At 37.9% G+C, this 25,884-nt stretch overlaps 1 protein-coding gene across 4 annotated transcripts in view; it reads right to left on the bottom strand.

Annotated features, from left to right (window-relative positions):
- The window catches only part of SLC25A13 (solute carrier family 25 member 13), a 108,858-nt gene that overhangs the window by 15,800 nt on the left and 67,174 nt on the right, over positions 1-25,884 (bottom strand). For all 4 annotated transcript variants that reach the window (XM_075746140.1, XM_075746139.1, XM_075746138.1 and 1 more), the window contains 3 exons: positions 22,823-22,875; positions 21,721-21,801; positions 9,191-9,331 (listed from right to left, as the gene is read on the bottom strand). In XM_075746140.1, coding sequence (XP_075602255.1) covers positions 9,191-9,331; positions 21,721-21,801; positions 22,823-22,875 — 275 coding nt within the window. The remainder of the gene's footprint in view (positions 1-9,190; positions 9,332-21,720; positions 21,802-22,822; positions 22,876-25,884) is intronic.

The raw sequence follows: 25,884 nt of genomic DNA, 5'->3' as shown, positions 1-25,884 counted from the left end.
AATATACATTCAGGTACACGGAGAGGGAGGGATGTCCATCAACTTAGTTGGCTCAGTGTAAACAAAACCTGGATTAAAACTTGGATCCACTTTAATAATAACCCAGCTTGGCTCCGGTCCAGTATCACAACAGTCTAAAGTTTCCCCCCATCGTTCCGTTTAAAGTCTGGGAAAGCATGTTTAAAAGCAGGCCTCATTTAACTTCAAGTTAATCATCCGCAACCAGCCTAGGCCAATTAGGAAGGCTTAGGGGGATTGGCCACAGTATCTCGAAAAGCAAAAGAAACATTTATTTTACTTCTCGCACCTTTTTGATGTGGACAATGTGCTGAAAGCCAAAAGGAGTTTTAATCAATCCCCAGAAAGCTGTTAGGATCATCCGCCCGAGTTTATTCTGGCAGCCAAGGTGCAGACCTGCCAGGCATGAAATTGTTGGGAGATCCTACACACCATGACATGCGCCCACCTCACACAACAGCCGGTTGGCTCCCATCTTCCATCTCTTTAATAACCTTAAAGCTCTTAATCTCGGATAGTATCTCACTGAATAAACCAAGGAGGGGGGGGAACCCCCAGCAAAAAACCCCACGATTGTCAAAGATTCGGATAAATAAGCCCAAGTCAGCGCTGGGGCAGGTTCTTTAGAATGCTAATTCCTGCTTATACCAGCTCTACCTGCAAATAAGGCTCTAAACAAACTATTCCTACTACAAGGGGAGGGTAATTATACTGACAAAGGCACCTCTGTGTCGGGTTGGGCAGAAGGAGCCGGCAGGTCTGGGAGACGCGGGCTTAGCCCAGTCTCCTGCAGTGAATGCACATTGTCTGGTGCGGGGGGGTGGGGAAAATGCCAGACTGGGGGGACCTAGCAGCATTCAAGACAACAGTGGTGCACCTTGTCTGAGAGGGTTATTTAATGCTTCTGGCACCTGTACTTACAGCCACCCCCTCTTTTTCTCCTTTACAGGTTTAGAATTTATTTGGCATGTATAATTGTTATTTTGATCCTATAGCTACAAACAATAGGCAGCATGTCATTTCTTGATCATTTTGCATTCTTCTTGGGTTTTACTACAGACTTAACCCTTTGGAATCGGAGCCCTAACAGGTTTGGTAACAGTCAGTCAAATATTACTGGCATTTGCTTTCAAGGGCTGTAAATTCTTCTACTGTAAAATGACATTGCCTTAAAAGCTGCTATAGGTTTTTATTCCCATATATTTACACCAACCGATAAACGAAACTGATTTAGCACACGAAGCTAGAGGAATAAACGCTGATTTCAAATGCTGTGCCAGCAATTCAGATTCAGTTTGCAGACAAAAACTGTAGCACTTATTAGGAGGAAGGGCTTTTTTTTTTTTTTTTTTTTTGCTTATTTTCAAAGAAAATTTCTGAAGTGCAAGTTCTCACATAGAAGACAGTCCCAAATAGGCATGGTGGACGCAAATTAATGTAACTCAAAACTTTTACTACTCTGTTGTGTATGTTTATCATCCTGCTGTAAACCCACAACTTCAAGAGGTGAAATACCTCAGCTGTTATCAAGCTACCAGGCGGGAGCTGAATACACATCCTGTCAACTGAGATTGCACTTTCCAGGTCAAGACACAAGAAGCCCGTTTATGAAGTTGTCAAAAAAATTGAAGAAGAGACTTTCAGAAGCTTTTCTGACTAGTTTTGGAAATGCAAACCGTATTGGCAATATCAGCCAAAGCACAAACCTGAGCTGAACACCTTCCAGTAATTGTAATCATAAACATTACCACAACCAACGTATCCTATCCTCGAGGAATCATTTACTACCGTATTATTTACCATCTTCTTGGGATCACAAAATAACTTTGTTGTGCAAAATTATGTAGTGACACTGTCTGTTATGCTGTAAAGCACTATTCAGAATGATTATTTATAAAAAGCGTAACATTTTTTAAACGTTCCATGGCAGATATTGTATGGATATGAGTTTCCATGATGCACAAAATAAGTAGGTGTACTTACAATGTGTATTTACATGAGCACTTTAAAGATATCTTTTGAAACCAACAGAATATAAATTCAGCTGACTTTAACGGGACTTTATGCATATTACTGTGTAAGACAGGCAGAAGACAGAAAATATATTAGCTAATCTTGTACGATCACTTCAATATTCTACTGTGACCAGAAATTAAATAAAACCTATTAAAAATACTAAAAACCAGAAACATATCCTTTCCCATTTCTGCCAACACAAGTGACATTTTGCACTAGGTTAAATGATATTTTCCCTAACTGGGATATGTTGTCTCTATATTTTTAAGAATAGCTGTCATCTACAGAACATCTATAGCTAAAGAAGAATTTACTAGTCATAAGCTTCCATGCCCTGGTGCTTTCACAGCAACAATTACTGGCAGAAAGAAGACAAATAGAGGAAACAAATTCCTTCTTCAAGAGTGCTGCTACACGCCTCCCCAAAGGAGCAGCTGGGGTTTGAGAAGTACAATGTTTTAAAATATTTATTTACACAAGTAGACAGAATTTTAGACAAAGGCAGAAAAAAATATTTGCTTTCTAGCTTTAAAGAACTACAGGGGTTTGGCCCAGCAGTTCGCCTAACGAGCTCTATGTGTCAAATCGTTTTATTGCTGGAATTACAGTACATTTTATTTCTAAGTTGCTTATCATTACAGAATTGCTAGTATCTGAACACCCAGCAAAGGCACAGTGAGGCTGTGAGGCTTTAAGTTGTTGTACTTATTATGATGGACAATATATTGAAGTGAAAAAAGCCCTCTGTTTTTCCAGACCTACTGGTCTTTAGTTCTTTGGTGAGGAAGAGAAGGAGAGGAGATCTAAATTATCTGACCCAGTCCTCTATGCATGATACCAATTTTCGCCCAAATAAAAACTTTTAGAGTTACAAAGGTACACCAGGATAATACAGATCTTCGAGGACAGTCTCAGCATGGATGAAGCGGGAACTCATGATTGAGTTCATATGCAGAAAGTAAAAAGGAAGCAGAGGTGGGGATGGGGGAACACAGAACTGCTGCTTGGGCATGCGGCAATGGAGTCAGAAAAGCCAACGGTCAGCTGGAGCTGGATCTAGAAAGGGATGCGAAGGGGGAGTAAAAAGGGCTTCTATAAGCACATCAGCAGTGAAAGGACAACTAAATAAACTGAGAGGCTGTTACTCTATGGGGACAGGAAACATAGTGATAAACTACATGGAAAAGGCAGAGAAATTACTTTTGCCTTGCTTTTTACTAGTAAAATCTGCCCTCAGGCCTCTCAGTGCCATGAGCCTGCCAGACAAATCTGCAGGAGCACAGCATTACATACAGACAGAGCACTTAAGCCACCTGCACACACACAATCCGTGAGACCAGAAGAGATACCTCCAATGGTGCCAAGATAGCTGGCTGATGTCCTTGTGAGGCTGTTATTACCTTCAAAAGGTCAAGTCAGTCAAGAGGGTTCTGATGACTGGAAAAAGAGAAAGATCACACCCATCCTGAAGAAGAGCAAGAAGGAAGCTCTGGGAAACTACAAGCTGTATGGGCACACCTCTGTCCCTGGGAGGTTTATAGAACAAATGCTCCCAAAAGCCATTTCCAAGCATATGAAGGCCAAGAGAGAGACTGGGAACAACCAGTATGGATTTACCAAATCACAGCTGGCCAACTGTTTGCCAGACCCGTGGATGAGGGGACAGCAATGGATGTTGTACACCTTGACTATGAGAAAGGCTTTTGAGATGGCCTGCTATAGTATCTTCATAGTTAAATTGGTGGAACATGAGCTGCACTCTCAGATTAGCGGATGATACTGAATTGATGGAGTAGCTAGTGTGCTACAGGGCAAGGCTGCTATTCAGAGACACCTTCACAGGATGGAGAAATAGGCTGACATCATGAAGTTCAAATCAGCAAAGTCCTGCATCTGGACTGGAATAGCCCTATGCAGCACTACAGGCTGAGGCTGAGTGGCCAGAGACCAGTTTTGGAGAAAAAGCATGGAGGGTACTGGTGGCGAAGTTAAGCATGGGTCAGCAATGCCGCTTTGCAGAGAAGACAGCCAGCCACACCTTGGGCTGTAGTAGCAAGGGTGCAAGGGAAGCACACCTCTGGAATTCCCCTCCATTCAGCACTGGTGAGACCACATCTGGAGTCCTGTGTCCGGTTCTGGGCTCTCCAGTACAAGACAGATGTTGCCATGCTGGAGTGAGACCAGTGCAGGGCCATCAAGCCAGTTGGGTAGCCCGTGGTATATGAAGAGGCTGAGGGAACCCAGTGTGCTCAGCTCGAAGAGGTGCAGGCTAGAAGACACCTTACTGCTCTTTTCTACTACTACTAGGGAGGGTGCAGGGAAGACAGCTCTTCTTGGAGGTGCACAGTGGAAGGATTAGAGGCAACAGACAAAAGCTGGAACATGACCGGTTCCAATTAGGCATTAGGAAAAGGGTGACTTTTTCTGGTTTTGTTTGTTTGTTTGTTTGTTTTAAACCATGACGGTCATGAAGTACTGGGTTGGGTTGTCTAGATGACCTCCAGACTGGCTTTCAACACAAATGATTCTAACATCAAGTCTGCAAATAGAGTGGAGCACAGAGCAGAGGTCTCAGCAGAGTACTACTGTGAATTGTTTTGCGCCACTAGCATAGTGACCACAGTAACATGCAAGGAATGATCCAAAAGAACATTAATCTCACTCTTATAGAGGGGCATCAAAACTATGCAACCCAGCTTCTCAGTGATTCTCAAACAGCTATTCATTTGGACTAGAATGCTGGGATAATTACAATCATAATCAATACAAGATTCACTCAGCTGGATGCAAAAAGAGTTTACATAGCATTTCCTTTGTTAATTTGTTGACATGAGACATAAGATTTATTTGTGCCCTGGTTTTCTCTGTTTATGCAAGACAGGAACACTGAAATTACATCTATCAGGGGTGTATGGGCATTTTATTTTAAAATCCACAGAAAATGCTTCATAGGTAGAAATTAACACAAAATATAAGAATTCAAACAAAAAGCAGTAGATGTTGAGACATGCAGGAATTTGCCTCATGAAGCTAAGACTGACATACGTAATTCTTCGCATCTTCTGGCTGCAGTTAAAATTAATGAAAGTACATTCTTCCTTGCTGACTACTATATGGGACTCTTACAGATTTTCATCTGAATTTCAACTTAAAAGATTCACAGGAACTAAGAAGAGCATGCTGGATTGATCTATGGTGGTAAGAACAGCTTTCAAGATGATTTATTTCTGAACTGGGAAAAGAGAATTTTCACTGCAGTCCTTGCAGCAAAACACCACCAAAGCGGAGCAAGAGAAACAGAAAAGTCAGTGTGCAGCAGACTAGGTGACCAGATTTAAGAGGTTTGTAACTTATCAACACAGAAGTAAACTCACATTGACAAGCCATGGAAACGCTTCGGCTCTACTATGAGCTTGCAGACTGACTGGTAATGCTCTCATTCATCACAAAAAGAACAGTCACTCAAAAATATCTGTGCTCCTATTTTGAAAAATTATCATTATGGTTTCAAGTTAACTTCGTGTCTTCTGGGCACCATCTTCCTGTTAAATACGTGATATCCCTCCATTTATTCTATCTGTATAACAAGCCTATTTTCTCCACTGCTGGCAGTACAGAAAAATCATTGATCTTTGCTCTCCGTGGATTTCACCAGCCAGCCATTAGGTTGAGGGAATCCCTTTTCTTCCCATCTCAAAGCAAGACCTTTAAGGAAATTCTATAAGCAATGGAGGATGTTGTTCCTCTGCACAGATCCCTGTACTATCCCGCACTACTTGGCCTCATCTAGACAGTGGCCATCTTCCCCTTTTCCAGGGACACAGCACTACAGGCACTTGATATCCATTAATCCAGGCATCAGAAGTGAATTATTTGGATGGTCAATAGTGGAAACTGCTGTAGAAAACTGCAGTCAACCCTTCTTAGAGCAGTTTTACAAGAATTTCTAACAAGTCAAGTGGAAAAGGAGGAACATTATGGTCTTGAATCAAAACTGATGGAGTAGTTAATTTTTGTTGGATTTGCTTTCTTTTGGCCACAAAAGAAAAAAAAAATAATTCAGGCCATACCAAACAGAAAAAAATGAAAACAAAAAAGTTATGAACTACGAAATGAAATATTACATTTAAATTTTGGATTCTGAAACAAATTTTTTAAAGAAAACTTATGGGGGGAAAAAAACCCCATCTATTTATTTCAAATGAAAATTCCTGAAATTAAGTCTAGAATTTTTTGAATCAGTTGGTCCAACATCATGGCTAAGACAGACCAGTGTTTAAACAGCTGGAACACTTAGATGAAGGCCCATCAAGCCTATAAACAAACTCGAAGATTGACAAATAAAACTGTTTTCTAAAACAAGTATCTATTCTTGTTTTTCTGCAGCAGTATGTATGGAGTCTTACTTAGATCTACTAATATAAGTACATTCAGGGCTTGAGACACAAAAGACAAAGCTAAAACAAAGACTTAAGATGCAAATGAAGGAGCTGTTCATGTTAAGAGTGAACCACATGAAAAGTACTGATAGACACAAAACCCTCATTCCCGTTTCATAGTTTTAAAGCTAATTTGATTCGTTAAGAATACAAGCATTCCAAATGTATCAAGATATTTCAGTTCCCTTTAGTAGAACATTTATTATTATTTGATGTTCACCTGGTGAACATCATTATACTCACTAAATTAGTTTCCTAGAAGCACCACCAGAGAAGATAGCACCTACAAAATTGAGTCTTGGCTGAAATTCAGTTTAGACCATTGATTCCTCTGGGCAGTGTTTTCTGGGGCTGGTGACGGACATGCAATGAGTTATTAATCCCTGCCGGCCTCACCAGCACTGCCAGCTTCAGCACAAGCATTCAGAAGAGGATTGCTTTTGCCTCTAACACTGCTGCTCCGCAAGCGCCTCAAGGTAGTATAAAACTCCTCTGATACAGCCTGATGGGTTCCCCATGCCATGAAGCAACTTGTCCACCCTGAGGAGCTACAGAGTGAGCTGGTCTGGGTTCAAAATAAACTAAGCTGTGAGGAGGAGGCTTTAGTTTTAATGAGTTTCCCATTCCAGATCAGGCTGTACTAACACTGGCATAGAGGAGAGGGAGACTGCCTTATTTTTTTGGCTACAGGGCTGAAGTGTTTGGTGGACAACCGCACAAACCTGTGCAATGACAAAGCTAGCGGTGACCAAGGGTGCACTTGGACACAAGCCTTCTGATGTGGCCTGTGCTCTGTTGGGTGGATGACTGCGATTGTCAAGTTAAATTCTCTAGTTTTGCCAAATCAGTCAAGGTTTCGTAAGCAATGAACCCAAATTGGACATACAAAAGGATATGAACACAAGGAGCGGGGCGAAGGGGTGGAGAGAGACAGAAACAGAGACAACAGAAGAGAAAAAACATAACAAAACCCTTCTGTGGCTGTTTTTTGTGGAGGTAAGTGGACTTAATGAATGAACTGATGAAACTGTGTAGCTTGTGATTAAATAACTGCCTGTTTCAATGTATCACAGTGCTGTAACCAGCTCCTGTTCAGGTGTATTCCTTACAAATATTCACAAAATACCTACTCTAGAAAACAGAAATAAATCACAATACGACTCAAGACATTAATGCCATTTAAAAATATAAAAATGTAGCAAATTCTGCTCAGCCACCAAGAGTAGGTATTCAGGAGAAAAAAAAAATAATCTAAAACCTGTTAACTTTAGTAAACTAGTTCATCACTCTTTCTCGTTTTATTTTTACTAGTCTGAGTAAAAGTCAGTAGCTGCCCTCCACTCCTGCACAGTAGCTGCCCTCCATTCCTGCACAGCCTCAGGGATGCAGACTGTTTACCATATCCATGTTTTCAGTTGTAAATGTTGACCTGATCAACACCATAATGCCATTTACTAGGAGTTTACACAAAGCATCAGCTTCAGTAAAACACCTAAAAAATTAGCAAGTCAATTTAAAGGGAAAAACAACTCCCCATTAAATCCTATTCAGACCTGCAAATTCTCTCCAGGCCAAAACATACATACATCTACTCCCGGGCAGGCTTCCTCTTTCTAATGTTAACAGAACAATTTAAAAGGATTGGATCCTTAAAAATGGAGATGGAATTTAAATGTTGTGGAGGAGGGGGATGGGGCTCACTTGGTGGTTTTTGAAGCATCTTCAGTTTACAGTTGCACTGCTGTAAATAAGAAACAGAGGAACGCTGCCTGCTGCATTAGAAATACTGGGACAAATGGGTGTTGTGAAAGCTTTCTCCTGAGAAATAGGCTGCAGAATCTGAAGAAACACCACATGCTGCTCTGCAGTATATAGCATTCATCGCAGTTTTTGTTTCAATAGTGTGTGTACTGGCTATCTCAAAGTACTTCAAGACCTTTCATAGTCCTCCATATCTAGTTCCCCCATCTAAAAGTAGAAGGCAGAATGTTAATCCTTTAAATTATTTGCAACATACATCCTCTTAGAGTCAACAGAATATGTTTCTAATCCTGCTGCAGTCTAACACCAAACCTAATTTTGCTTCTACATATTTACATATCTATGTGAGGAAAGTAATGTAGAAAGCAGAATTGTAGCGTTTGTAGTATACACTCATAAAAGCAGCTTTTCCTGGTATTACTTGTGGCAATGTTCTTCTAAAGTAGCAAAGGGAAGCCTGCTTTAGGAGTTTATTTTTATGTTGGGTTCCCACTGTCTGTATTTCTTCACTGTTATTGTGCTGCAATTAATTCCCATCACCAAATTAACAATGACATCTGGGAAAAGTTGCTGAATCAAACACAGAAGAGCAAAAGCACAGCTCCAAAACTGTGAGCTCTGTATCATGAATTAGATGAAAATAAGTTTATTTTTACACCAGAGAGAACATCAGTAATCACAAACTAATCCTTAATGAACAATACTTACACCTGCCAAAGTGAGAAAAGAAATCTTAGTAAGATCCACAAGAACCACATGCTCAAAACCATGAAACATTCTAACTTCCCTTAGTTAGAAATGAAAAATGAAGATATAATATCACATAATAAGGAAGAATGTTTTTAAAAGTGCAATTATGTCCACCTATGAAAGTTTGTGAGAACAATGAAATCATCTTTTGATTTGAAATATTCATAATTGGCTTTTAATTCATGTATATATAAAAAATCCCATACCTTGTAGAGACCAAAGAAGCCTAAGTCCCGTAATACAGTCAGGGCACTAACTCGTGGACCAGTGGTAATTTCTCCAGCCACCTGTAATCGAATCTTGACAATTTCCAGTGGATTGGTAAAGATCACTTGAGAACCTCCAGCCTGAAATTAAAAGGGGAAGGCAATACATTAACCCGCTACGTTATTTGCAGCGTACGTCCTGTTACGTTCAGGAGAAGACATTTTTAATCCTGCTGCAGTCAGTTAAGCTATTAGCAGACAAGAGTTTTAGTATTAGTTAATAAACTGCAGCTCACAAGGTAAGAAACCTACCCTCCCACGAGATGAGCGGTCAGGAAGAAGAGAGAGGAAGGAGGTCAGCCACTGCAGGACACTGCAGTACATCCAACAGACACTAGCTCAATTCTTGCTGCAAGAATACATGCACCGACACCAATTTATGCAATACTGACAAGCCAAGAACGTTGTAAAGCAAGTAAGGAACTGAAAGGAAGAATCAGTACCTAAGTAAAGAAACTGAGATGTGCATGCCAGTACATAGAAAGTGAAAACATACTATTGAAGAGAAAAAGTCTGGCAGAAGCTTTTTCAATTTTGGCATGGGTTCATAAAGCGAAGAACATGTGGATTCCAAAGACCAGAACTGCAGATATATTGCGCTTTTTTTTAAAACCCCACTGAAATACCAGCTTCAGTGCCATTGAATTCTGTTTGATTCAACAGCCTGAGCTCCACTTCATTATTTGTGCACCAGGTAATAAAAAAAAGAAGGTCTAAGACTGAAGGATTCTATTAATCAAGAACTACTATATGTTTTTAATGTGTCAGTCTCCATTTGTTGGGAAGACATCACTCAACTGATTTTGAAAGTTCAGTTTAAAACGCAACGGTGGCAAGCATTTCAGACTCCCCGCTAGTTCTCGTAGAGTTCATCTCCTTCACACTATGTAACGTAGGGCATAACCTTTCTGCTACACCGACAGATCCAGAGTTAAAAATTTGAAACAAGAAAAAAAAGGTAACATGAAGGTTACCTAAGTGTATTCAAAAAAACCTCATTCAAACTCCATCTGGCCCAAATTCAACAGAGTGTCATTCTAACTTCTGCGAACTTCTTAATTATGCGGCCCAACAGCTATGCCCTTCTCTAGGTTCTGAAATCACACAAACTATGCAAAGGGCAACCCTCACCCGCCCCACAACAAAACAACTGTGTTTTTTTTTCTAGAACGTAATGACTAAAGTGAAAGAAGCTGGATTTAAAAGCACTTGTACCTAGCCATGTCTAGTATGTAAACACTATGGGCACATCTTTTTTAAATTATCCAAATGTTAAAAGAATTAATCATAGCTCAGATTAACTATCATTCAAAATTTAAAAAAAAATGCAGTAATATGGTTTAAATAATGTGCTGAAGAAACAGCAAATCGCATGAACAACTACTCTTGTCTACCACTTAGACTGAGCATACACAGTGTGGTTACAAATTAAAGTCTTTACATAACCCCCAAAATATCCCAAATGTTTCCTATTTTGACCAGAAAAAGCATGCTCTTGTGTAACTCAACTGGTTTTGACTTTCAAATTGGCATAATTTAATTTAACTGCTTTTACCAAACCAGAATCCTGGTACATATAAAACTGCTATTCTTGTTGCCATCAGAAATTAGACTGATAAATTATTTGGCACATATGCTGACTTCAGTTTTGCACTTAAACTGAAACATATTAAGTAAGTAAGCATTCAAAACAAAAAATTGTTTCTTTTACTTGTCTACTCGTCTTGCAAAGTCTCAAAATAAATAAAAAATATGCTGGAAAGGTCCTTATGGTGAATTACAAATTCCTATGTAATAAACATTTTGGTCTATGTATTACAAATATTAAGCGTTCCCACATGCCATCACACATATTTTCTTCTTAAAAGGATAAAATCCAAATTGCAGGTGATAGTGTTCATTTGCAAGTTTGCTATACCACAGATGTCCTCTAAAACACACTACTCAAAAACTCATACCCACTGATCTATCTCAGCACAAATAAACTACTTTGCCTCAGTATGATATTCTTGCAGTTCATTGTGCCATGACTCCATGGGAAGTGTTCCTTTAATTTTCAGTATGGGAAAAACCATACTGAAATTTAAAAGATGACAAGAAAATTAAGCATTATTATTGGTATTGGTATTATTATTACAAACCAAAACACTGAGCAACTTAAAAATCTATAAAAATGTTTATAAGTGAATGGCATATTTAAAGAAACAGAAACATATAAGTGATTTTAAAGGAGAATAAAGGCAAACAATTTCTGAATTCAAACAAATGGGAAGTACATCAGGTACCAGCACATAGAAATGTTTATGTTTGCATGTCCAACCTGGCTGCCTCAACACTTGCAGTATCAGATGTTTGTGGCTCTGGGTAAATCACACAAGACTTCCTCTGCTTCAGCTTGCTATTTGAAAATTGGGGACACTATTATTTACCCACTTTGTACAATCAAGCTCGCCGCATTCAGATTTTTAAAACATTGAGACCTGCGTGCACCAGGCATTACTAAAAAGATGACCAGTTTTGCTGCCCACAAAGCAGGTCTGAAGAAAGACATTGGAAATTTCCAGTGAAGTTTTTCCACAAAACTGCCCAAGTACTAGCCCAGAGCTCCCCGAACAACTTGTGTCATCCTCTGAATTTGCTCAAAGATAGACTCCAAAAAGTCAAATGGTGAATAACTGAAAGCGATGAGCCAGACAATACCTGACAGAGGGTCCCGGTAGGAGGGTTTCTACCACCTGCCTGCTTTGTGATGGAGAGGAAGGCTGGTTTAACAGCCCGTGCAGAGGCAGTTCCAGTGGTAACAAGTACAGTCGCCTCGTGGGGAGCTTTTACCACTCTGTTATTTAACCACCTATGCTGGTAACTGCAGCTCCTTACTCTCAAAAGGGAGGGGAAGCAAACCGGAGATGGCTACTATACACTCTAATGAAATTATTTCTTGCTTGTCTACTACTGCGTTATTCGCCATCATAGTATGCAAGTGTCTCATAAATATTAATGATATTCCCTCCCAGTGCTCCTGTGAGGAAAGTACAATGGCTCTAGTTTTGCAAGAAGGGGATTTGAGGTAAAGAGGTTAATTGTATGCCCAGTGCCTGCGTCCCCCTAGCTCAAACACGCACAACTTGTAAGAGTCTCCAGATATCCTGATCTCCAAATCAAGTAGCTTGAATCACAATAGCATGGCTTCTGTCTTCTTCCTGAGTTTTTGCATAGTGACTACAACGAAAGAAATCTCATCTCTTTTTTTTTTTTTCCCCAGTCTCTTCACAGTGTTATAAACTGTTATGGAAATATATAAATATATATTTATATATTTATATATAAATATATATAAATATAAATATATATAAACTGTTATGGAAAAAAATTGACAAAACATCATCAGCACATCACATCACCCTGCTCATTCATTCTGTTTGGCCAAAAGTTGAAGAACATTGCCCTCCTGTTTGCTAACTTTTGCAGCTGAAAGTGTATCTCATTTTAAAATTTCGAAATATGCTCCCAAAGGTCAGAATCTGAAACCTATTTTTTTGGCCAGTATAAACACAGCTTAAGCTCAGGTTGCTCAAGCTTAGTGATTTCTCCACTAGCTGTCACAAAAATCAACTTCATCAACTGTTTAATACAGATAGTTCTCAGTAACACCAATTTTTCTATACTGAAGTTAAAAAAACGAATACCCTCAACTCTGAATTCCTTATCAACTCTTCCAATCATTTTTTAAAGAAACAAATGATCAGACTGTAAAAGCAAATCTATCACTTTTCAGTTGTTATCATGTGATTAAAATAAAAACTGCAATTTTGAGTTATTTATAGCAGTGGATACCTAGAGGTACTGCACAGATAATTATCTGTAAGGGCCCACAAAGGGCCCATATTATTCTGAAAGAATTTAACATTTGACCTAATCACAAGCAGTTATGGTCTGGTTTGATGTAAAGCAAGAAAATAAAAGGGAAATACCTCTGTCATCCAAGAACTCCTCATACACACACAGCTAGAAATCTGCATGGCTATAACATGTTCAATGTGCTTTAACACACGGACAGCTAGCTATGCAGCCACACACATGAATTTTTAAAAACAAGCTGTTTTGAGGGGTTGGTTTTTTCATTTTGCAGCTCTTCAACTCTGTACTTGGTATGATATCACCCAACACCTCTCGATGGCAGTATAGTCTTGTACAGTAATACAGTACTATCACATGCCTCCTTCTACTTTTCTAATTTACTGAACAGAAGGGAGAAGTAGAAATAGTTGAGGTACTTATTTTTTCTGCCCATGGGGAAATAAAACCCACTCCGTTGTGGGGGGAAAAAAAAAAAGTTTAATAACAACTGCTTAATAACACTCCAGTTTAAGAAGTCAGAATGTTTTCTACTTCTTCACGTGTTCAAATCACCTTGTAATCAACTTTACTGGAAAATAAACAGATTTTCACCCCCCTCATTACACTAAGACAAGAAATTCCTGTTCTTTTTAATGTAACTGCATTTTGTGCCCTTATGAGATTAGATAAGAAATGAGCACACCAGACCCAATCTCCTAAGGCTTTTACATCTCCATTTGAAAGCTTCGGTGTAGGTTCTGAAGAGAATACAGCTTGCAATTCAGGAAGAAAATTCTGTGTTTTCCATCCCAGAAGAAAGTACTAGATTCTTTTCCTTTCATCACTACTGACCATCAACTGTTCTTGTGCCTTTAATTAACCTTATTACCTACTTCAAATCATAGCCTTTTTCCTGTTCTCAGCTAAGAGCATTTAGGGTCAGCCTAGATCTTTCTTCTGCATCCCATCCAACTTGTCACATCACTTTTTAAGGTTTCATGGATGAAGAAGGGATTACTACTGCTATTAGAGTGTTAGTATTTCCCAACAATATCACCCAGGGATAGCAATTATGGCAATTAATGGCAACCATTAAAATACATAAGCAACATATTATACGATTATCCAAAATCAAGCTCTGCAAAAGAAATCATTTACAATGTCTTGCTTCCTCGTTCACTTTAAAAAAAGACAAGCAGGTGCAAGTTCCAAATTTTTTAGTCAATTGTTTATCACATTTGGTCATACTGAATATCGTAGGCTGTCCCAGGCCCTTGCTCCTTGCCAGTTGCCAGATGCAGCTTGTTTTCCTGTGCATTTGCTAGCATCCATTAATCCTAATTAAAGTCAGGGTTCCTAAAGTGCTGAGCATTATGCAGACACAAAATAAAGATATTTTTCCTGTCATAAAAAAAAAAAAATCTAAATTAAAAACGCACTCAAGGGATGCAAGAATGGAAGAATTGCCATCCTCACTGTATGATAAAGGGCAACTAAGGCATAGAACTATTCAATGATTCACCACAAAATCACACACTGACTCTACGACAGAACATGGCTTAGAAGCCGGATTTACGGAGTGCCACTGCAGTGCTTCAAGCTACCTCTAAAAGTTGTGGTGTTTGTAAGGCAAAAGATCCCAAGAGCATCAGATGAATCATGTTGAGCTGCTGCAGAGATGATTTCACTATGGTCCTGCCTGTTACCAGAAGTGCTCCCGAGTAACAGACATCTGTCCAAAGTGACTGTTTTTCTTACAGATTTCAAAGGTGACAACCTTAATTACGTGGCTCTGTATGTCAAGGGCAAAGCATACTGGGTTCTCAAAAGCTTGGTTCTACGCTACCTTTTTTCCCAATAAAGCCTGGCTTCAAAAATCCAGACAAGCCATCTCATGCTATTTTGTGTCCCTCTCATCTGTGGTCCTGTCTATACAGGATTCTGATAATGCTCTCTAGCAATGGGAGTTCATATAGTAAACACCTTTTCTTCAGATCACGAGGAGATTTCCTGAGCCCTCAATCATCTGCTTTTCACTACCCTGACCAGGCTAGCACAGAAAGCGCTTTCATGCTGCTCAGGCGGAACTGTCTTTTTCTCCTTTTCTTCTCAATCTTTCTTGTCTTCTGAGGACAGCCTTCTCTTGGTCTGGCGAAGTTTTTACTTTGGGCAGCTCAAACAGTGAACACTGCTAGAATCCCAGTGTCTTGCTAACATCCAAGTGTACATAAAACATAAAGCAAGCTCCTTCAAATGCTCACGTAGAAGTGCTCATAAATAGAATTGCAATTAGCCTGAACAGAAGTACATTCCTGCTACTGCTTCAGACACATTTCCAAGACTTGGATACAAGTTGTGCCGACTGTCCTACAGTGGTATATTAATGAGCTGGCTAAACAGAAACAAACAGGACTATGGTTTGCTTAGAAGCACTGACCAAGTCTGCAGTGGGGAAAAAAAATTAAAATTGTGGATTTGATATTTTCCACGTTATAGGTAATTCAGTTCTTAGAAGCCTAGCCAAAAAATCAAAGTGGAGCCTACTTGATTGACATTATAAAAGCAATTAAGTTACAGACCTGTCAAATATGTTAACATTTGGCTCTGTCTGCTCTACTTGTCTATTTTGACTAGTTGTAGAATCATTTAATGATTTACAGACCTTTCAAGTCTTAAGGCATGGTAGCTGTATTAAAACTGTGACCCATTATTTCTTGGTCACATCATAAATTACTGTGACATCATAAATATCTTCCTTTTTCTCATAGAAAGCTAGATTTTAATTCCTGATTTGAGTTTAAGGCTTGGTTTTTTGTTGGTTTGTTTTTTTTTTTTTTTAATCTGCACTGGTAAACACTAAAATATTTTACTGCCAGTAAAAGAAGGAGTCATAGGAGAAAGGGATGTGTAGTAAAATATAATTGTCAAAACAAATACATGTTTTAAACTGTAATGTTAGTTCACATAAAATTTTGCAGTTGTTATTTCTAATATAATAGGGGAAAAAAGAATATGTTTCAAATGGAAAGAATATTAAGTATGTCTGTTGGAAAAAAATGGGCTTTTTAAGAGTTCAGAATGTTCGGTTCTGCAATCAGAAACATTTCAACCTAAACCTATGCATCCCTCCTTGTTTTACAGTTTGAAAAATTTCCCTTTTTTTTTTTTACGGGAGGAAATGAAAAGGAAGAGGAGAGGGGAAGCAAAAGGGGAAAGCACTTCTAATTTGTTATGGGAAAATACCTTTGGGAAAAAAAATTAACTAATCCAAAAGGAAAACTCAAAATAGAGTGAAATCATGCACTGCATAACTCCTTACTGCTTTCAGGAAAGGCCAGTTTAAACAGGTATAACTGGGTGAAATTTTCAGCTATTTTTTACAACATCTAAACCTGCAAGGAAATGTGGGGTGAGGTCAAAGAAAAAGAGGAACCCTACTTTAGGAAGTCCACCACCCTTTGGTACAACCTCTGGGTAGGGCTACTATGTTACTGTATGTTGCCTTCCCAAACTTCGTTATAAGGTTTGAATCTAAGATTAGCTGAAAATTAATCAGAGACAATTAAAACAGAGCAATGTTGAAATACAACGGGTTTGCAAATGTGAAGTTAAATTTAAGTTCAGATCTAGCTGGGAGTTTTTATACCAAAAGTTTACAATTAGTTTAAATTATTTTCAGTAAGCTGAAAATAACTACAATTATAGTGGTTGAGAGGAGAAAACGACACTTTAAAAATACCTAATTAATTATAGCATATTCTGTTACATTTTATTATATTAAATTGACTTTAAATCTAATTAATTTACTTAACAACATAAATTTTAAGTAAAGAGAAAATAGCCTTAAATTTAATCAAAAAAAAAAGTATCAGGACTGTCTGAACTTTTCCTTAAACAAGAAATGTGAATGTTGGACTTTTACAGATGCAGGTAGAACTCCCCTTGAAAGTAATGGAAGTGAGATTCCCTGACTACAGGGAGAACAGACCTCTGAGAATAAATCTGTTAAGAGTTCAAGAGATGTATGCCATTTGCTTTCAAAGCTAATATGAGCAATCATCAAGAAGACCATCATTACTTAACTATCTCAATAAACTACAGCAGAACTTTTCTGTGTGATAGTTGTTGGTTTTTTTTTTTTTTGTTTTTCCCCAGATGTACATGAAGAGATTTTTTTCCCCTGGCATACATAATGCTCAGTTTCATTTTACCCATAGCTCAGCCTTCCTTGCCAAATAGAAGAGAATTTTATCAGATTTAGGTTTCTGAATAATGAAAGCAAGAATGACACCTTCAGTCTCCTTTAGCCTACAACTTAGAATTCCTGAATTTTTGCAAGTAAGAGATCTGAGAAGTGTGGGAATTGCAGTCCGTACACCCTCCATCTCCACTGCAATGCCACAGAGAAAATGCAGCTCAGTTGTGGACTTAGCTTTATTACTCTCTGAAACATAAAATCAATGTCGTAAGTAGCTTAATAAAACTATTTGCACTGGATCGGTTATTTGGCACAATTCATCTGGAATTTCACATCATGTTTCTTATAAAAATTAATTCTGGACAGGATTTTGCACTTTCTAGATGAACTCCACCTTAATCGTATCTAATTTTTATGTTCCAAGCAGCGCTGAGGTTGTCCAAGCAGGTCCAATATGTTTTAACTTTATTACGATTACAATAAAGTCTCTAGAAATATGCCTAAAATTGTCTTGACAACTTAAATAAAAGCAGATCTGTACGGGGTCTGTAATTGTACTATGCTACATGATTTAAACCGGCTAATAGTGAGCACACACTGAGCAGCTGGGAAGGAAAAGACTGCGTGTGCTCGGAAAGAGGAGGGAGAGCAGAAGGAAAGGTTAATAAAGCAAAATGTTTTTCTCTTTTCTTGCTGAAAATTAAGCCTCCGGTTTACCTAGATAATTAGTAAATGCAGACGAGGCAACGTATATTATACAGCTATTTCTTTCTTTTTAGTCATGCTATGATACTTCTGTTTTTCTTAATATTCTGTATGTGTTTTACGATCACTCCATTTTGCATCTTTGCAGATCTTTCGCGGTTACTTCCAGACACACAAGGTAATTTTTTCAATTAAACGTGGAACTGCTTTATTTAAGGAACTACGCAAAATTACTGTCTCACCTAAAAACTCAGTGTTAAAGGCAACACCTCAAAACCCCAAAAATAATATTTACGCCACTTTTACAAGAAGAGTTTTCAATTGGTTAACATAACTCAAAAAAATAAGAGTAATGACCAATCAAAAAAATCAGGTTACTTTTAACAGAAGCTTTTAAGTGAACTAAGTTTAAAAGAAGCAAGCAGCTAAACTCAGTATGACTAGTGATTTTATTTAAAATATAAAATAAATTGAAAGACCATGAAAAAAAGCTTACAGAAACGTCAAGATTATTACCACTGTAAAAAAAAGAGAGATTTCAAGTTGTACTTACAGCTTACCCAAGATCATCCTTTTATTAAAGAATCCCTGAAGATAAGTTACAGCACGAGTAGAAATCAAACCTACCATATTTGTGCACTTTTTCATTCAAGGAGGTTAAGTCAGATTTGTGGTTTAGATGCTCAGCAGATTCTAGCTCTGCAGTATCATTACACTATGTCTTGGAACTGAAGCTTTTTACTAGTCTAATAATGATAAGGGCTATATAGGATTCGCATGAGTGATGAGAGTCCTAAATGCACAGCAGAGACCAGAGTTCACAGTGGGTGTCAGGCATTGTGCAAATCTGGAAGTTACATATATTTCTATGGGTAACAAATACCATAGTCACTAGGAAAATTTCTTACAAACAAAGGAGAAGGAAATTTTGAGTTAGTAATTTACATAACAACCCTCCTTTAAGATTCTGTATAAACATATAAAGGTCAGAGTTTTAATTATATTCTTGGGGGGTCTCAAAAAAAAATCTCAACCAACTATCACTTTCATCTTCACATAATAAAAAGCTATGAAACAGGCTGTTAACTGAACTAAGTGCCAGGAGGTCATGAAGTTAAAGATCTATTTTCTTCTTTTCTTTTTTTTTTTTTTTTTAGGAGAGAAAACAGTTTACAAAACAGAAAGAGACTTGTTCAATGAAACAATCAGCTTTAGTTACAAGTGCAAAAGTCAGCCATGTGTACTAATTCTCAGTAATTATGATGCAAAGCGAACTCCTTGGGGACTTAAAAGTCAACGCCTGGCAATGGTTGGGCAAACAGCGGAGTGGAGCTACTCAGGTGATACTGACCCCTTCAAAGCCCTTTGTGTTACTGAACAGCCCAAACCATCCAAGTATCTGCTCCGTCCTCCCTTTCTTAGGTATTAATGCTATACTGTACTCACAGGGCTGGTATTTAAAACATTAAAATCTAGCACTCGTTCCAGCACACAGTCCTTGCAGAAGCAATGAATGCATTGCAAGGAAACAGAAACACAGAAGAAGGAAAATTTAACATCTGTGTTTGTTACAGAATCACAGCTGAGAATTAGACGTGGAGAGCAGAAAGGTGATAGGGAAAGTGTCTTTTATAAAATTCATCTTAGTTGGCTGCCCCTTTTTAGACTCTAACACATCATGCACTCCTGTCTTCTTGCCTCCCACATAAGCGATTACTACATTGTGGAATGAGGTAAAAATCCGAGACTGAAAATTTTCAAAAGCGTTCAACAGTGTCCTTACTGTTTCCACAGTGAAATCGCAGGTTTCACGTTGGCTTAAATGGGGACAAAAAGTTAGACCAATACACTGCTGAAAGCTATAGGAATAAGCCTGTCTCTGGCATCTCATATTTTATGCATATATTTACACCATGAGAGAAAAATTCACCCCAAAAAGCTAGGCACCACTTGTAATGAGAGTCTCTGTTGCTAGTCTGAATTGGGTTTAAAATTACAAAAAAACACAAAGACCACCTGCAGAAAAGACAAGTTGCAACCTATCACCTGGCACTAGGCTATGTATGCCCTTAAGTGGAGCACTCCAGTTAAAAGAAAACTCAGGGCATTCTGCCATTGCACGTCTACCGCTACAACTTTATGCAGCATCTCATTCTTAATATATATTTCAAATACCAAATAGGAGAAGGCAACATTTACAGCAGGTTTAAAATAGGTCTCAAACCACCTATCTCTTAAAGCAGATCCTTAGTTTACAATGAACTACTGGCAAAAAGCTCGCTGCAGCTTTCTCATGAATGACAGGTCTCTGCAAAGAGTGCTTTTTGTACTGCATTAAAAAATTCACAGCAGTCTGTAAAAATAAAAACTCTAGATCAAATGACATTTAAAATGAAAATTTTGCTGAATTCTCTATGGCTGCTATGTTCATAAGATGTTTTATTAGTGTAAGGGGCAAATACTTTTTACTCTGCAAGCACTTTATTGCATTTTTCCTTCATTTACAGCATGCTTTTTATTTAGGGCTTTAGAGACCCACATTCTTCTCCCCCCCCCACCCCCCTTCTTTTTTCTCCCCTGACTGCTCCTAAAGTTACAGAACAAGGGGATCCTACCTGGCAGTCTACAACAGGTCAGTGATCAAACAGAAGGAGCAGTGAGACAGCAGCCAAATCCTGCCCCATCCCCTGAGAATTACAGAAAGCCAGGGCTTCTCAGCCTGCAAGGCAGCCCAGCCACTGCACCCCGAGGCTCAGAGATAATCGCAGTAGGCTCTCTGCAAGCACATACAGCACAAATCTCCGCACCGACCGAGGTTAAGACACAAGCATTTGTTTTTAAGTTGCTGCTCACTGTAGTTTTCGACACAGGTAGAAGCTGCTTGAAAATGTGACCTCATCTGTCTTACGACAGCAGAAACAAAGATAGATTGAAAATATACCAACATTGCTGTGCCCCAGTGATCAAAGCCGGTTTAAATAAACAGTGTTCTTTATCTGTAAAGTGCACTGGTCTTTGAACAACTATTCATTTTACCTAAAGTATTTACATTTGCTTGAACAAAATCAATATACCAGATAAAGTAAGCTATAATATGAACAGACAGAACTAGACCAAACCGTGAAGTATTATCACCTACCTAGTAATATGCCAGTTGTTCATTAAGATACTACTTCGTGCAAGCAAAACACTCTTAAAAACTTAGTGGGTTTTAAATACAGCCTACATTCAGGAATGCATTATGTACTGAGTTAACATTACACAGCCTACGTCTGCTATGAACTCAAAGAAGCATGAGTAGTTTTTGCCATTTCAAAAAGTCAGTATCACTGCAAAAAGTGAAAATTAGTGGGCGCAATAACACATCAGGAAAGGAGTGACGTGGCAGAGTGGGTGCCACAAAGTAGTAACTAATTATTAACTTCTGGAAAGGTTAGCATGAATCCTCCTTAGGCCATAAGCTACAGCCAACATGAATAAAGACACATTCTTTATTAAGGAAACAAACTTTAAGCTGTGAGAATCATACAGCGCAGCTGAAAGGCACAATGCACCCAAACATTTACCCTTTCATCAAGAACGGCTGGCCTATCTAGGAAAGAACTGAGATGCTCTAGTAGAGTCTGCTCCTGAACCGGATCTGTGGTTAAACAGAAGCCTTAGTCCACATAGTTCATCTTACACACTGCGCTTTCATCTATCTCATACGAAGGAAATTAAAGATACTTACACAGCCACCAGCAAGAATTTCTGCAGCCAGTGGGACGGAGCCATCTTTAGTCATAAACTTATCTCTCACAAAATCATTAACCTTAAAAAACAAACGTTTATGAAAGCTGATAAATTAAAAGGTTAGAGAAAACACTCAACAGCTGCAAATTCTGTGCAACTGAAAATGCAAATACATCCATGAAGCTACCAAACTAACAGATATCAAACAGATCTTGGATTTTACATGAAATATTGTAAAGCTATGTTTTGCTTTCTAACAAAGATTTGCAGAATGATTCACATATTTATTATTGAAAAAAGATAACAATCACTAATTAAATAATAAGATATGAAAATTAATTATAAAAACATGTAAGATTTTAGACATGCTCAGTATATTTACAAATTTAAATATAATTTCAAATTAATATCACAATGCTCAATAATAATTTTTAACACAACAGCAATTCAATTAATAGCATTAAGTACCTTTCTGGTTTTTAAAATGCATACTAGTAGCTTTGGTGAATACTAACTTAACGTGAATAACCAATACATTAGGATTGGGTTATAATAAGAAATTCTTTAGTGCCTTAAAAATCATTCGAGAAATAACTAAATTACAGAAGTAAAACATTTAGGGGGAAAAAAAAAGCATGCAAACAAGTTCCTTTCTTACCAACACTTCATTACATACTCATATTATCTCCTGTCGCACTAGAATTAAACATACAGGAACCACGTGGAAATAAAAAAAAAAAAGCTCTCCATGTCCAATAAATAATTATTCATTTTTTGCTAAGAAGTAAAACCAAAGGTCTGCGCTACTTACAAACAAACAGATGAGCTGAACAAGTTGTTATATTTTGGAGTGAGTCCAAAAGTAAGTTTTCAGTAAGATTCTTAAAATGCATGTGACTTGCATACCACTTGTAATGTTCACGAGAGAGATAAACAGTTGTTTTGTGCTGTTATAATTAAGTTTGTTTCAAGCAAAAATGATGGAATACACTCTACCATGTTGCTGACACATTAAGGATAAAAATCCTTAACGCGCCAATTGTAATTAGAGGGACTTTATAATGTGGAGAGATGTGAAATCAATCCATTTGCAAACTTACAGTAAGTTTTATGGCCTTCTCTGGTGCTACTCCTAATAGCTGCGGTAACAGACCTGTAACATGGAAATAGAGAATTCAGTGCATCGAATAACTTAGTATTAACTAAACAAATCAACAAATATATGTAGAGATCACCACCTAGAAACGGGCAATTTTTACAGCAATTTTGTGTTATTATATTTAATGAGAGTACTTAAACATTCCATTTTGAGAACAAACTTTGTGCTACCACTTCAAGTCAGAGGAACTGCCTATAGGTATTTGTTACTTTAGCTTTTTTAAATACGTGGTATTAGCTCATTTTACACTTAAACACTAATACAGATTTTAAAACTGTGTTTCAGCACTCTGTCCTACAACGACACTTATTTTCTCCATCTTCACACAAAAATAAAGACTTTCTAATTAATTCTGTGAGATACACAACGTATGCATTTAAAAAATCATGAGCACAGTACCTTTTTCTGGCAAAAACAATGACATTAGATGGCAGAACCCAAGGGGATAGGAATCAAAATAATGCAAAACATTCAAACATGTATGACTGCATTCTCGAGCACTTTCCCCAGCTAATTCACCCATTCTTAAACCTAAGGAAATTATGCTGCTTTCTTCCCAGCTCTGGCATTCCCTATTTTATTTTGTGGGAAGTGATGCGCTACAGAACTGGAAGTGGGGATCTCTGACTGCTGGCTTCACTTGCTTGAAGTGAATGTCACTATTTTGTAAACTTTTGGATGACACAACCTAAAAATATGCAGACCTTACCAACTAAGCCCGGGGCTAGAATGGTGTTGCAAGCATTCATCAGCATAACAAAATTAGGACACCATTCAGAAATGTGAGAAAATCACCCTGGCTAGAGTTCCTGGTGCAGACCCCATCTGGTTTAGTAGCTCAGGCAGCACCTTTGGTACTTTCTACAAAGCCTGACATTTGCACCTCTCCACGGTTTTAGTTTTGGGGAAAGAGACAACAATTACAGTTCCACCTCCAGGAGCTACCTTGCCAAAAAGCATTTTCCCAACAGCGAAATGTCAGAATAACAAAGAAAAAAATGTACATGCACTGGATTAGTTTATTCTTACATTCTGCTACCACCCCTCAGCTTTTCTGGTTACTACTGATGCCGTTAATAAAGAAACTTTGGGAAACAGCACCATTTGGCTTGTGGTAGCAGATGGGCCAGCCATATTTATATACTAATGCCTTTAAAATTTTGCACTTGTATTCACATATTTGTTTTTCAAGTGTCAAAAATAGTAATTAATTGTTTATACACACCTAACATCTACCCAAGACAACTATGTTGAATTACGATCACATGTCTGAATATTCAAACCAAAGAATACAGTAACACTAAGTTCATATACAGTTGCTCAAAAAAGAGATTCTGCAGAGAAAGTTAAATTTCAAAATCTGAACTTCTGATTGAGGTTTAGTTGTACAGGTGACTTGAATCCGGAATTCAATGAAAAACCATTAAGACAGAATTATGTAACTAAATATTGCATTTTCTGCAGCACTAGGAAGAAAACACAAGGATATACAGTGAACAGGATATTTACAGTTTTAGCTTTATACAGACCAAATTATCGTTCTAAGTGCTATGGCATTAATCTAAATTTACATCTTTTTATAGGGTATGTGTGGCTTTGTATAGACATTATGGCTACTGAATTCGTATCTTCAGAGATTAAAAAGATGTTTCATTTACTTTACAAACACAGTACCTGATCCCAAGTCTAACCCAGTAGGACTAGAACAGGCCTGTAAACAGATATATAATTCCAATAGAATCTGGAGATCGTTAATTTTAAAAACATATATATGTATATTATTACACCTAAGCTATATGCAGCATGACTTTCACATTATATCAAATAAGTTACAGAAAAAGACATTCTAAAGTATTAAGATATAAAATTCTAAAAATACTCCAGTTGGAGATCTGTATGAACCTCCAGTTTTGGAAGCTACATAAGCAAGACAAATCAAATTCATTTTCACTAGACTGAGCTGAAGATGGCCCTTCTACCATTTTTTTTTTCAGCTCCTAAGACTTTGCATTTATAAAAGGAACTTGCAAAATCTCAGGAAAAACATGTTTATCTTGGCACTTGGCACAAGTTATTTTTTTCCTCATCTGGTCCACTCCTTTTGCACTCAAATCTGAGTGGGACTGTTATGACTCAAAACTTTCCATAAAATTTCAATGTAGAAGAGAAAGATTAAATAGAATAGGTAGAAGTTACAAAAAAACCCAGAGCATTTTTCTCTTTCTCTGTTTCACAGATGATTTTATAGTATGAAAGTGCTTTGTAAGTTTAATTACAGATAATGCTGTGTACGTCTACTGCAAGATAGCATATAGTATTCTAAAAAAGGTAGCATTAATTTTAATACTACATTTTATGCCTTGCCAGATACCAGCTAGGTCTACTGTCTCCAGCAGCTCAGGAAGGTAGTGGGACTCTTCATTTACTCTCATACCTCTGTAATAGAGCTATCTGTAAGTGGTACCTGTGCATTGTGTACATTATGACTATCAAAGCTAAATCATCTTTTCTTTATCCTTTTGATGGGAGCCCTGAAACACTGTTGAAAAGATTTTTGAACATGATAAAGATGGTAAGTTTTGGAAGAAAGCAAACACATGGAGGGACACATATGAAAATGTCATTTTTCTGTTTGGGTTATTCTGACACACTGGGAATTTTTCAGTGTTACTGTGCACTAGCAGATCAGCAATATGACACACGCACAGACGCAGGCCAGGCTTAGAAATGTCTGACTGTCTTAAAAATGTATGCCTCTTATAACATCAGATAATAACATTTTGCCCATATGCAGCCTGCTAGTATACTATACAGGAAACATGTTATTCAACCCATTTTTATATATCCAAGGCTCTGTAGTAGCAATTACCACTTATCACTTCATATTTAACACCCTATCATAGCAGGACTGTATGGGAAGGTGAAGGTATATGCGAGAGAGAGCACCAAGAGCTGCATTCAGTTTGTGACATCAAACAAATTACTTTCTGAAAGCAGGCTAAA

Source organism: Balearica regulorum, chromosome 2 (genome assembly GCF_011004875.1).
Source record: "Balearica regulorum gibbericeps isolate bBalReg1 chromosome 2, bBalReg1.pri, whole genome shotgun sequence".
Lineage (NCBI taxonomy): Eukaryota > Metazoa > Chordata > Aves > Gruiformes > Gruidae > Balearica > Balearica regulorum.
This window is presented reverse-complemented; position numbering and strand designations above follow the sequence as displayed.